Genomic DNA, 15032 nt, shown 5'->3' with positions numbered 1-15032 from the left:
TTTCAGTAATTCTCAGTGAGATGGCCCCTGCCTTGGTGGTACTTGCAATGTGAGTTGGGGTTCCATCTAGCCATCCTCCTTTCGACTGGTGGATCTCCAAACTGTCCAATAGGAGTAATGAGTCCTTTAGCATGAAGTCGATCAAACACTGTATCATAACTCATGCCAATAAGTGTGAAATTTCTCCTAAAGGGCTTCTTTTGTCCTTAATTAATCATAGCAAGGACTTCATTCAGGTTAAAGGTGCTAATATTATTTGAATCGGTGGTTTTGGAAGAAGAAGGATTCTCGTTCTTCTTGCCTTTCCAGCCACTATTGCTGTTGCTTGCAGCTTTTTGTTTTGCAAGGTTGTCTTCAATGTCAATACTTATGTCATAGACGGCCTTAAAAGTATTCAGATTGCTTTGGTACTTTAAATGTTTTGAATACTATTCTTGGAGGTTCTTGAAGAACATCCTCACAGATTCCTTTTCAGTAGGAACTTCAACCATCTTAGCAGAAGTTTCCCTCCATTTTTTAAGGAAGCTAAGGAAGTGAATCCCTCGTTTTCCTTTTGCTTCAACATCTCAAGCTCCTTATGGTCAGTCTCAACTTAGATGTTGCACTTGTATCTATCAATGAAAGCGTTTGTGATAGATTCCCAGGAGGAGGTCTTCTCCTTTTCTAAAGAGAAAAACCACTGTTGACAAACGGTTTCAAGAGATATTGAGAATACTGAAGGGAAGACCTTCCTGTCAATAGCCATTGATCTTTTAATGACTCGACTCAAATTGACTTTGACTTTTATTGGTTTTAAAAGGCAAAAAGCAAAAAATGGGGTGCATTTTTGGGAATCAAGATTAATGGTTTAAGCAACATGGTTATGTTGGGAGGATTAATATCCGACTTACCTTCCTAAAAAAAATGATGGAAAACACACGCACAAAAGACTCTCTATACATGGTCATGGTGAAATATACATAAAGTGTGTGCTTTAAAAGAGTGAGTGAAAGTGGCATGCTTTGACACTTGTGTAAGACCATGGGACTACGTGTCTAGACTCGATTAAGGACTGAATGAGACTTCGGTTATTAATAATTTAATTAAACAGACTTGGTGCGAAGACGCAAAACAGAAAACTAGACCATCGCGTAAACGAAGGTACTATCGCGGCGCGATATTGCTATCGCGTCGCGATGGACACCCACGTGTCGTGCCATAGGCCAGACCTCCGCGTCAGTAGTGAAACATTAGTCTGCACCTGTTTCCAGCGTTCTGCTTTAAAAAGGACGAGCCTATAGTCGTGCTAAGTCATGTTTATTCAATTTTATTAAACTTTAATCGTTCATTAATCAATTAATTAATTAATCAAAGTCCTATATAGTTATTAATCAGTTTATTTAGACTTATACACAAGTCAAACAAACGGTTAGCGTAAACACATACAAGCTATGCACAAGAAAGAGATGCACAAGTAGTCAAGTAAGCACAATATGATGCAATGAGTTTGCAACCTCACCATGGCTCTAGTTCTCTAAAGTTCAAGGATTATGGTTAGTCAAAATAGGGTCCATGGTTATAAGATCGGATGCATCGCGCAGAATCCTTGCCTTTGGAAGGGTTGGCGCGTATGGATGGGACCCCACAAGTTAAACTTGTTTCCATGGTTTAGTGAACTCACAAACTCGAATGTACCCTTCGTTATAATGAGCGTTCGATTGGGTAGATGGAGCGTGAATTCCCAGAGGGTTATAGCCATACGTAGAACACATATGGGTTTCGGAAAAGAAGGAAAAACTCAATCAGGAAGTAAAATCGAGCAAACAGTACTAGAACCGGTCAAAGCAAGAAGGCAGACGTCGATCTAGGTATTAGAAGATCCTGGCGTGAGAAAACAGGGACCATTCGCGAGGAGATGGCTCTGTCGCGCCGCGATGTTGCCATTGCGTCACAACAGAGCCATCGCACTACGTTGGGCTCTGTTCTCTCAGCGACGGTTCCTACATGCTTCAGCAGTTTTCTGTGTTCTTAGAATTTTCCGATTTTCACAGCGTTTTTTCGATTCTAGTTGTGAAAGATATTTCCCAAATTTCCTACGTGTAAAAAAGCCTATGTTTTTTACGCATTACAGATGGTCTTTCCAATGCGGACCTTTTCTATGCTTATGCCAATAATGTCAATCAAAATTACGCACATGAATACTTAGAACTTTTCGAGTTTCATCCACTCATTCTAAATTATTGCTAAAATAAATTTTAGGAATTAAAATAGAAATCCTCCCCAGTGGAGTCGCCAAAAACTGTAGGGAATTATTTCAAGCATCCCACACTTGAGCCCCACTGTGATCATACACCTAAGTATGGTGGCGTCCAAAGGGAAGGAAGCTGGAGCAAAAGAGTCGCCAACAAGTTTTAGGAACTTGTAAACCGTTCACAGGGTGAAGGTTACACCCCTTCACGATCCATGAGATCGCTAACTCCATAGTGGTCCTGAACCATGACTGGATATTCAAGGATGAAGGTACAAATCCAACCTAAAAGAGATTGAACCTGCCCTAAAAATAGGCCTCTACTTTATTCTTCTCATATACATGTGTGCAATCTGACTAACATACAATCAATATATTATCCTAAACCTGTTTAATCTATGTTGCTGGTTAATTATTAATGCACAAACAAAACTATTATTGGTGATCACTTGAATTAAAATCATATTAGCCTAAATTAAATTATTATTTATCTTATTAAGCGTGATTTCAAGTACAAATACCCTTTAAACCTGCAAGAGAGGGTGTGATCAACCAATAGCAAATAATATCAAGCTACATAATAATATTGATACAACAAATCATCATCATAATAATAATATTCTCATCAAAGCATACTAATATTAGCAAGATCTTAAGCATGATACTAACATGATTAATAACAAATCCTAGCATGTCACTAAACAATAAAAATCAAAGCTTTATCCCTAACATGATACTAACATGATAAAAGAAATAGGAAGCAACCTAAACATGATACTAGAAAGCAATAAAAACATCATAACATGATACTAGGAATTAAAATAATCTAAGCATGTTTTCTAAAGATATAGCAATGAAATTACTCACTTTGTTTCCTCGTATCTCTTTCTATCAAAACAATACACACGTTAGTAACTTCAATGAAAATATTAAACAGGAAATCTAATCAAAGAATTGAAATAAGATTTGGGACCAAACCCTAATAAATTATCAACCTTTCACGTCTAGGCCGAAGGCAACTTCGGGCTTGACTATGTGTGTCTAAGTCTCGTGATGGACGAATGGTGTTTTTGAAAAGGGAAGGCTTAGAAAGAGGGAGAAAGAAAGAATAAGCTTCTAGCTTTGAGAGAAAAAGAATAGAATAGATGATTGTTGATGATTGGAAACGGGGAAACACGACCCTATTTATAGAGAAAAACATCCGAAAGCGATCAGAGAAGATCGAATTTTACCGAAGTAAAACTGCATCCATCGCGACAAGACCATCGAGACGCGATGGCTCCATCGCAGCGCGACAGGACCATCGCGACTGCGATGATGTCACTGGATAATTTTTAGCCGTACGGAATCCATTATCGAATATAATTCGATAATTAGAGTCCTACTTTATCTTTTAAAATCAGATTAAATCCTAAAACACTTGTTTTATTCCACCTAAAATTCTTTATCTTTCCAAAAAATTTAATTATTAATCCTAATCTCCTTAGAAGTTAAAATAACCTTCTAAATTATTCTAGAAAATTAAAGTAATTCCTAATGACTTTAGGAATGATAATTAAATGGACCCTCCATTTGATCATTGGGTCACCCATAAAACTCTTTTAATATCCAATTTAATATTTGGGCCATAACTTTCTCATTATTCATTGGAACTGGGCTTATAATATATCATCGAAAAGCTCTTTTCGAGCCCCATCCAACTACACTATTATTGGACCCATATCATGGACCAAATTAAATTGGATTGGACATTTTCCATAAATAAGGTACGAAAAGAAAGATTTTTGAAAACAGAAAGAAGTATTTTTATTAAAAACAGAGGAATCACGAGACTCTTTCACATTTCACCTTGTTCGATAATCAAATGATGTGAAAGGCACTCATCACTGGGTTTGGTTTTGGGGAGACAAATTAGGTGTCTACTGGACCAAAAACAACTACTCAAGTTTTATGTGAACTTAAAGGTTTTCTCAATATTATGGAGATGCCTTTTTGAGTTCCAACTCAAGTGGAATTCTCAAATCCCAATGCATGGGTATTTTATAGAGAATTCTCACAAAACATTCTACTCTCCCATCAATGTAGGAGAGTTGGTAAAAATCATTTTCATTTTATTTTTAATTCAAAAATAAAAGAAAAATAGCAAAGCAATAATTAATCAACAAGTGGCAACAAGGAGGGATAGGGTAGGTGAGGACCACAAGGGGGGACCAAAGCCTTGCCCCCTAAGCATCCCCAAACTGCCTCACCCATGCTCAAGCAGGAGCCCCTCACACGGCGCCACGTGGTGCCTAGCCTTGGGCACCAAGGCGCGCCTAGCTAGAGGCCTTGTGCTCGGCTGGGTCTGCCCGTGTGAATATGTGTGCGGGCTGCTCGATGCCTCAGCCCAGCAAGCCACGCACACTTGTGGGCTGCTGGTCGTGGCTTCTTGTGCAGCACGCTACCACGTTCCTAGCTGCTAGCTGCTGCGCGCGCTAGCATGCTTACTAGCATTGCTAGCATGCCGCGCCACGCACCAGCCAGCACTGCTAGGCTCGGCTTGGTGCGGCGCGCATGCTAGCTGCCATGCTAGCACCACTTGCCCCTAGCACTTGGTTTGCTTGGGGCATTCCGATGCTAGGGATATTTTGGTAATTGTTGATTAATTAATTGATTTTTACAGTCTCGTCTTTATTAAATCGAATCGACTTGTGACGCTCGGTCTCGACGCTCCTAGCTCGATTTTCGACGTCTATGTTCATAATACTCGAGCGACTCATTAATTTCTTCCGGATTAATTCGTCGTGTCAGATCGTTAGTTGGTTGGGTGTGACCCGAAGGGTTCAGTCAAGATTAAGTTGTAATATTAATTATACATTAATATTACTGATCAGAAGCGGCCTCCAACTAGGCATTCCGATTACTTGACCTCATTGAATAATTAGCTTTCTAATAATTCCAAACCCTCTATCGGAATAATAAACTTGTTCGAAGGACATCATTCCTCTCACACATAACATTGACTATTAAAGTAAGAATTAATAGTGGGAAAACTTAATTGAATAAACAAATTAATTAAAATCATTAATAGAAAATAAAGACACAAATTAATAAAATACTTGCTCCACTTTTCATTTTCTGAATGTTTTTAAATACTCTCTCCCTTTTCTTATTTGGAAAGATTTTACAATATTTAATCAATTTATCTCAACTAGTGAACCCAACATAAATCATAAAGAATAATATCTTAATTTCATATTCGCTCTCCTCTAATTCTCTCAAATATTTTTGCTTTTTATGGTTTTTTATTCTTCCAACTACCCCACTGCCTCCATATTTTATTATTTTACTCAATTTGTCTTAAAACTCCGCGCATAGAAAAATGGAGCAAGTATTTTTTTTTTTTTGAAAGAAAATGGAGCAAGTATTTAAAATTGTATAGCGTAAGTATCTAATAACTTATTGAGTATATTTTTTAAAAAAATTAATATGTTATACGAAGTATATATTTTAAAAAAAAAGATAATTTGTTAAAAAATATCTTTTAAATGCCTCACTTTACAAGAAAAAACCTTTTCAAATGATGTTTAAAAAAAAAAAAACACCATAATCACTTTTTTTTTTCGTTTGATGAAACCTCCACCCTCTTTTCCAGGGGTGGCAATTCAGGTCGGTGGGTCGGGTTCGGGTCAGATTTCGGGTCGATTTCGGGTTATGCTTAGAAACAATCAAAAATAGTGTAAAACTTAATATTATTACGAAATATAAAATTTTGGTCAAATCGGGTCGAATTCGGGTTATTCGGGTTCGGATCGGGTCGGGTTCGGGTTTCTCTCAGTAACTTCGGGTCGGGTTCGTTCGGGTTATCGGGTCGGGTCAGGGATTGCCAGCCCTACTCTTTTCCGGCCTTGACTAAATGTTTCAATTATAAATGGTGTGGTTTGATTCGGTTTCAATAGTAATATAGTGCGGTGTGGTTTGAAAAATCCCAAGACCAAATTAATATGGTTTGATCTTAGTTTAAGCGATAAACCACACCGCAAACCGAACTTTTAACCCTAATAACCATCGATATTACTATATAGTGTATTTAGATCTGACGTTTGACATAACTTCGTAAAAGCGTATCAGTGTGTAATTAATCTAATAATCTTCTTGTTCTTCCTACGTTTCCATATATTTTTTTTTAGAGTTTTTCACTATTATACGCTAATACACCTCTTTTCTCTCTCTTTCCATTCAAACATGCACTTTGAATTCTCTATTGAATCAGTTTATGAGCTTTTTCTCCTCCATTGTAGCAACTTTTGAGGTATTACGTTTGTTTTTATTCATTGAAAATCAATTTCCCATTTTAGGGTTTATAGTTTATATAATTGTCAGTAAACTTAAATTAGGGTTATTAGAAGGTGGATTATTGAACTTTTGGTTATATGAAAGATTATGACAATAGATTTTGCTTCTATAAATCATGCTATGTACAATGTATGTTGCTGCGAGAAGAAATTAATTTGATTTGTGGAGCCTAATTTGATAATTAAGTCAAATTTGGTTGTTAATGTGTTGCATGCTGTTATTTATAACCCTTTATTTTCAGACGAAACTATGGAAATGGACCTATTTTCCCTAGGCTCGGGGCGTTGCGCTTCCTGTCCCCGCTCAGGGATGGACAGAGCCGATTTTGACAATTTAGAGGCCCGGGGCAAAATAATTATTAAAAAAATCATTTATTTTTATTTTATAATAATAATTAATCAATAATCCATAAGTATATATTTCAATAACTATATACTTAATGACACACTAAAAAAATTCGTTCTTGGTTTGATAATGCACCATTCTTTTTTTGCCATTTTTTTGTCATTTTCATATGGAAAATATTATTGTAAAATAGAAATGCATATACATATGATAAGTAAAAGGAAAGTCTAATATAATACAGTAAAATAATGAAAAAAATAACCACAATAAGTCGAACTTTAGGTGATTTTTCAATATTAATTCAACTTTAATATATTAAAAAATAAGTCTAATATTGATGTCTATATTCTATAAATAATTTAAGAACTAGATTTTATTTGTGATCTGTCAAACAATTCATCATTTGACTTATACTATAATGAACTCTCATTTTAATAAGAATTGTCTTAATTAAAAACAAAGTGTAGCAAAATATTAACTTTAAATAAAAAAAATTAATTTCAATTTTAATTATAATAAATAATTTTTTTAAAGACTAGGGTGTCGGGTTTGGTGTGGAGGGTTAGGTGGTCATAGGTTCGTGCAGACTAGGGTGGGTGAGAGTTGTGTGCATTCGATCGATCAGCTAGGTTGGGGCTAGGTGGGAGTTCACTGCATAAATGTGGTTTGAGAGTAAGGGTTGAGCTTTGGTTGGGAGTTCACCACATAAGTGGGGTTCAAGAGTTAGAGTTAAGGTTTGGGTGGGTGTTCGCTTGACTGGTTGGGACACTAGGGTGTAAAGTTAAAATGTATCCAATAAAAGAAACCGATGTAGTATTAAAACAACTCCAATAGTAAGCTAATTAGCAAATTACCTTTTTTAGGCTACATAAGATTTTAAAGCTAATTTCTTTTGTAGCTAGTTTGTGCCCTGGCTAATAGCTTGTGGTGTTTGCTAGAGAGAAGAAGAATCTGTCATGCATGTGTTAAGATTGCAGTATAGCCCAAGCAATTTGGAGTAAGTGCAATTATTCTATGGTTTTGTCTCACTCTCTTTGTAATATGGGTGACTGGTGGGAGCACTGTTTTGGTAATTTTAGGGAGGATATGGTGAGTTTTATTACCATGTGTTGGGCTATGTGGGGCGCAAGGAACAAATTAAATGAATGATTGAGAGTGAAAATCCGAATGTTGAGCAAATTGCTGCCTATGCTTTGAAGATTAATACGAAGGGGCGTGAGGTGGGAAAGTTGAATAACAAGGAGAATTGATGGGTGGAAAGAGTGTCTTTATGGGCGGGTCTCCTCCGGCATCTGATGTGGTTAAAATTATTGTTGATGCTGGTGTTTTGGGGGAGGTGGGGACGGGATTGGGCGCAGTCTGCAGGAATAGTGAGGGGGTGGTGCTTTTGGGGAGCTATGGTGTAGTGGAGTGAAAAATGAGAGACTAAGATTGCAGAGGTGAAAGCGGTATTTTAGGGCATGAAGATTGCGAGACACAAGGGTATGAGCTGCATTGAGATCGAGAGTGATAATCTGGTGGTGATTGAGGTAATGAGGAAGCGTTTGTATGGCCCCAGTTCCTTTCATCTGATTATAAAGGATATTCTAGATTTTTTTTCTTCTAATTTAACTAGTGTTTCATGGTCTTTTGTAAAGCGAGGGGGTAATAATGTAGTACACAAATTGATTCGCTTTCAACCATGGGAGTTTGGCCAACGGGTCTGGAGTGATGTAATCTCTCCTTGCATTTTGAAAATTTTTTCGGTTGATCTAGATGGTTTTTTTTTTTTTTTTTTTTTTTTTTTTTTTTAAAGTATTAAAGCTGTCACTTCCAAAGTTATTCACTAACAATTTTCCGTTTTACACAAAACACTAACCAACTCTTACAATTAACTAAGTGAATTCTACACTTGCTAGTCTGCAACTGCATTTATAATAAAATGTAGGTGACCGTCAGCTGATGTTAAAATCGCAAACGTAACACTTCCTATACAATTGCATAGTTGACACTTCACACACACTATTAATTTGCCATAATGGCAATGACAAAAGAGTCATCCTAACGACATTTTTTTTTTTTTGAGGAAAACTCATCCTAAACACATTAAACACATGATAGATTGTGATTGACTTATGTTTATGTTACCATACTTTCTTTTCGTTTGTTGTAGACTCGGTTTAATTAATGTAATTTTAGTCGTTTTCAAAAAAAAAAAAAAAACTTCCAAACAATTTATACAAGGTTTTTTTTTTTTTTTACGAGACAAATTACACAATCTTTGGTGTGTGAAGATAATATTTGGAAAAAGGAACTGTAAATTTAAACTAATACTCCGTACTTTTTAAAACAGGTTTACTCTAAACCCTTAAAGAGTCTGCGCCGCGCCTAGGGGTGTTAAAAACTTACCCGACCCGAAAGATTTACCTGAAACCGAACTGTTTTCGAACTGGTTGCACCCGAAAAGTTTTCATCCAAATCTGATCTGGAATCAACCCGAAGTTAACTCGAAATCGATTTTCCCCGGAAATTTACGATCCAAACCCCACTTGGTATCAACTTATTATTTATCTGAAATCAATAAACCCGACAATTCTAGACCTGGATTCGATTTAAACCAAAACAAAATCTACCCGAAACCATTTATACCCGCGAAATACCTCATTTTACCCAATCTTTTTTTACCCGATTCAAAACTACCCACAATCTTACTAAACCCGACCCAAAACTTATGAGTTAATTAGTTAATGACTTTTTTTATTATAGTGGAGACTGAGGGATTTGAATATAAAGTGTACTTAGTGGGGGTTATATTTAATTGTTACTAGAGAACTCTTAGATTCTCAAGTTTTATAGAGAGAAATCCTAAAACACTTGTTAAATGGGGTTAATAGGATTGAAAGATAATAAAATACTTATATAGAATATAACTCTATAATGAGTTTAAAATTACATGATTGATTTGAATTGATATCTAATCAAAACTGGAATGATTTGAACTGAGATTTAACTGAATCCGAAATGACCTGATTCGAAGTCTATTAAATCCATTTTGAACCAACTAAATCCAATTAAATCCGAATCTGAGAATACTTGAACTCGATGTGACTCGACCCGAATTTGACTTGACCCGAATTCGATTTGTACCTAACCATACCTTGACCCACCTTTGACTCGAATATAATTAAGCTTGACCCGACTTGATTTGGTTTGTTAGGATAAATGACCCGCCATTACCCGACTCAAACACTCTGACCCATCGTGAGTCAACCCAAACTCTATCTGGGTACCCAATTTGACACCTCTAGCCACGCCGCTCCCCCATAATTGAACGGTCGTATAAAGACTCAGCCCATTTATTTATTAGACGAATCTATCCCTTTAATAACTGTGACGGGTCATAGGGATCCATAGAATTGCTCTCTCTCAGATTAGTGAGATATCCATTGAAGCGCACTCAACGTCTCCATTGAAGCGCAGTTGGCGTGAATCTAGTTGTTGTATCCCCCATTGAAGCAGCTTCTGAGGTAAGTTGTTTGTACTTGTTATCATCATATCAAATATCCCTACAATTATGAGATCGATAATTGAATCAAATATCCCTATAATTATGAATCAAATTTGGTTGCTAATGTATTGCACAACACTTTAATGTTAGGATTTAACTATGAAATCAGAACTCTTTTCCCTGGGCCCAGGGCTGCCCTGCCTCAGGGACGGGCCTGGGGACGGACCTGCTATTTAATGTTGTGTGATGGTCCTTTATCCATTTTCTCTTCTGATTAAGGTTCTAAAATGAGCTACCTTTGCTCAATTATAGTTGTAGTGGTATATGTAGCTGTCTTTCTAACCCACGTTGATGGATTGGCCGTTAACTCTAAGATTTGTAAAACTTTTCAGTGGTTGTTAATTAGTTATGGCAATTTGCATATGTTAATTTTTAGCTACAATATTATTTTAAGATGTTGTAGATATTTGTACTTTAATCATTACATACTTGCATTAACAATTTAGCATAAGTAAAGAAATAAAGAAATGAAATTATGCATATTATTGTATCATGTGGATTATATGCTGATGCTTGACAACCTAATTTATTGGGCGGATTATATGGAGATCGTTGAAAGATTAATCTATTTTGAAAATACTCCCGATGCTAGAAAGAGTGACCTATACTAATTTGAGATGTTTAGGAAAAAGCTTATGCCTTTTGTGAATTAGTATGGTGTATGGGTTTATAATTGTTACTTCAAGTGTTACTTGATTTGTTATGTCCTATGCCCTTAGCTTGTGTATTCGAGAGAAGGTGGGAGTGATTTAACTGATATAAAAGAGTTGCTTGCAAAAAATGTTTCTATCATATTCATTAGAATCATAAATATGAGATGTTTAAGGCATTTTGACAATGTTATCAACGAAGTGGTGTATAACAAGATTTCTTCTTTTCTCATTCCACCCACTGCTGTCTCAGTGTTTGATCTTTGAATCTGATTTTTGTTTATTATTATATTTATTTTATTATTTCGTGCAACGATGTGTGAAGGGGCATTCAAAGAATTATTTTTTGTGCTAATATTATGTATCACATTTTTTTTTCCAGATCTTTGAAGGAGATTGTTGTTGAACTAACTGCATTATGAGTAATAAAGGGGATGCCTCTACTAGTGGCAAGAAGAAACATAAGAAACGGAAGAACACTGAGATTAGTGATTTAGGAGCAGAGGAGGGTAATGTAAAATCAGCAGATGAAAGCCGTCCCAACATGAAGCTGAAACAGAAGGTTTTGAGTGATTCTTCTAAGGGAGTTCCAGGTGTAGACGTAGACTTTGGTGCAGATATGGATAAAAGTCTTAAGAAGAAGAAAAAGAAGGATGTGAATGGTGTAGATGTGGACACGCTATCGGATGGTAGTAAAAGTAAGGGAAAAATGAAGAAGGGTAAATCTGGAGACAGGGGAGGGGCTTCTAAGGTTTTAGATTCATCAGGTGAGGCTGTCAATGAGGAGTATTTAGAAGTTACTAAATCAAAAAGGAGTAGAAAGAAGAAAAATGATAGAGATAATATGGATCATAAAGAGAATAGTGACATTGAGCTGGTGAAGGGAGGTGCGGCACACTCTAGAGAAGAAGGGCATGCTAAGAAGAAGAAGAATAAAACAGAATTCAAAGTGAAAAAGAAGTCAAATGATAATGTTGGTGATGCTAGTTTTGTAGAAAAACAGACTCATCATGAGGTTATTGCGAACAAGAAGCAGATAAATGTGAAGGACAATCTGGGAGATGGATATTTGAGTGAAGAGCATTTGGGAAATAGCCATGTGAATGCACACAAGAGTGGTGAGGACAGTCAACTTGGAGGCAGTAGTAACAATGAGCAGGTGATTAGGAAAAAGAAGAAGAAGAAATCAGAAAAATGCAAAGATGCTGAATCTGCTGGTACTTCAGAGATCATGGATACCAAAGGAAGTATTGGTCTTACCAATTTGATTGTAAATCAGTTTGACAATGAGGTTATTGAAAACGTCCAACCTGTAAAAGACAAAAAAAGAAAAAAGAAAATAAAGGATACTTCAGGAGCAGTTAATTTGGGTAAAGAACTTGAGAAGAGTACCCATTGTGCGTCAATCAACAGAAGTCAGAAAAGTAGGGATAGAGGCAATAAAAAGAGGAAGGAGAAATCTCGTGGGTGCTATACTGAGGTAGATGCAACTGATTGTATGCCTGAGATGAATAAAGCTCCGGATCCTTCTGAATTTTCCAACCATCATAAGAAATCAAAAAAAGTCCAATTTTCTGAAACTGTGGAAATTTTCCCTCTTGATGATGAATCGATCAAGGAGAAAAAGAAAAAGAAAAAGAAAAAGAAAATGGTTGAAGATAGAAATGAGGAGAACAACAATGTTGAAAATGGGCTGGTACAAGGTAAACGATTCTCCAAAGAGGAGGATGAGATGGTCCGAAATGCTGTATATAAATACATAGAGGATCACCAGCTGGGTGACGAAGGTGTTGAAATGGTCATGAACTGTAGATTGCACCGAGAACTGAAAGGCTGTTGGAAAGAAATTGGAGAATCTTTGCCTTGGAGACCTTATATAGCTGTCTATAGCAGGGCTCACATACTTTTTGAACGAAGTGAGGATCGCAAGTGGACCCCAGAAGAGGTGGAACTAGTCAAGAAATTCTATGAAAAGCACGGACCAGATTGGAAAACATTGGGTGACGAACTCGGTAAACATCGGTTTCATGTTAAAGATGTATGGAGGAGGACCAGGTATCCCAATTTAAAAAAGGGGGCCTGGTCCCAAGAAGAGTACCAGAACTTATTTAATCTTGTCAACATGGATTTGAGCATGAAAGTATTTACAGAAAAGAGATCAAAGCATGGTATGCTACGAGATAACATAGCTTGGGAAGCAGTTAGTGATCAGCTCACAACTCGAAGCAATTCTTTATGTTGCATGAAATGGTATGACTCGTTAACATCTCCCATGGTAGCTGAAGGGAAGTGGGCTAATTCTGATGACTATAGAATGTTGATTGCACTCGTAGACCGTGATGATGCTTGTGAAGATGATGTGGATTGGGACAACCTTCTGGAACATAGGACTGGTGATATTTGTCGTAAGCGTTGGAATCAAATGGTACGACATATTGGTGAGCATGGTAGGAAATCATTTATTGAGCAAGTTGAAATTCTTTCCCAGAGATACTGCCCAAATATTTTAGAAGCAAGAGAATCTTATGACAACAGACCTGCTGTTGATGCTTAATGCTGTTTTTGTGTTGTAACTGGTTATGAATTGTAGAGACAATTTGATTTTCTACTTTATCTTATTATCTACTTTATTCTAGGGATTATAGTCTTACATGATAGTTAATTTATCTTTGTGGTGTTTTTTTTTTTTTTTTTTTTTTTTTTTTTTGGGGTGAATCTCAGTAGATTTTTGTGAAGTTATGAAATTGTTGCTGTAATTTATTGACCACATAATTTCCGTGTGGTGGCAAAGAGCCATGTTGACAGCAATTACAAGCTAGCCAAGGATGAACTCTTGACCAAGGTCCATTTTTCGACCACATAATTTCCGTCTATAGCTTCTATAGTTTCTGAACTGAATATATTGCCCTGCTTTGAAGCAGATTCTTATATTTACTTGGTGTCCTCTTCTATTGTTATTTTATATGTATTTGTTATATCTTATATGAGTATGACTTTTTTTTATTTCTGTGTAGTGAGCTAGTGATTGTGCAAGTTATTGAATGCTCCTAACATATCATGATTTTAGTAAATTTGCGGTAAGAAGGGAACAACTAGCATGTGACTGAAATCAGAATGGAGCAAGAAAGGAAGAGTATGGTTTCTTATGATGTCATTTGCAGTTCATTATTCACATCTATAGTTCCTTGATGCTGAAAGCCTATATGATTCTTGACAAAAATGTCAGAATTCGGCTACTTTTTTCATTTAAGAATTTCCTTAAAATAAAGTTAGGAAAATGTTGCTGTAATTTCTGTCTTATAGTTTTAATTTGTCAACTTAGTGTTAAGTTTGTTTTATAAGAGCCATTTGTTATTAGATGTGATTTCTTCCTATTTTGTTTATGTTGGATTGGGTAGTGCTTTTGCTGATTTAGCTGTAGCCAAATATAGAGTAGTTTATCCATTGTCCTTTAACCCTTTTTTAATTCAACACAGTCAAATAGCTTGCAGACAAATCTTTTAAGAATCTACCTAATAGCATAATTATTAACCAACACAGGAAAAGAGAAACAGGAAAAGAGAGGAGCTTGTGACTTAGGGAAAAAATGCATTTCTTTGAACTACGTTTGATTGGGTTTTTCGTTTGTTTGCATTAACTTTCTATGACATGTATGCATTATGCCTTGAGCATGTGAAACTTCTTAGTCGAATCTTATTTTCTGTTTTCTGTATCATTTAACCGGGTATGGGTAGAAGTTCCTGTCAGTCATATTTAATTAACATGTATTGTTTCTTTATTGTTTTTTGTTGGTTACAATTATGGTTTTGAGTTTGCATGCCCATCTTCTTTTTTCCTTGAATCTAAATTTGCGGTTCCCTCTACCATCTTGTATGTTGTATACTTAGCTTTTCATTCAGGCTATTAACGGCTTATTCCTTGTTAGTTT

The 15032-nt window shown here is 36.2% G+C and overlaps 1 protein-coding gene across 1 annotated transcript; it reads left to right on the top strand.

The window, feature by feature from the left end:
- Window positions 1-10269: 10269 nt before the first annotated feature.
- LOC145586355 (uncharacterized) lies at window positions 10270-14204 on the top strand. Its single transcript, XM_081643165.1, has 2 exons — window positions 10270-10413; window positions 11487-14204. The coding sequence occupies exon 2, from the start codon at window positions 11523-11525 to the stop codon at window positions 13656-13658; it is 2136 nt and encodes a 711-aa protein (XP_081499291.1). The 5' UTR covers window positions 10270-10413; window positions 11487-11522; the 3' UTR covers window positions 13659-14204.
- Window positions 14205-15032: the final 828 nt, after the last annotated feature.

This window comes from Chenopodium album, chromosome 16, assembly GCF_948465745.1.
Source record: "Chenopodium album chromosome 16, dcCheAlbu1.1, whole genome shotgun sequence".
In the NCBI taxonomy this organism is placed as follows: Eukaryota; Viridiplantae; Streptophyta; class Magnoliopsida; order Caryophyllales; family Amaranthaceae; genus Chenopodium; species Chenopodium album.
This window is presented reverse-complemented; position numbering and strand designations above follow the sequence as displayed.

What these genes read in the sequence shown, in the direction of transcription:
- LOC145586355 (XM_081643165.1), top strand. Translation starts at nt 11,523, where the DNA reads ATGAGTAATAAAGGGGATGCCTCTACTAGTGGCAAGAAGAAACATAAG.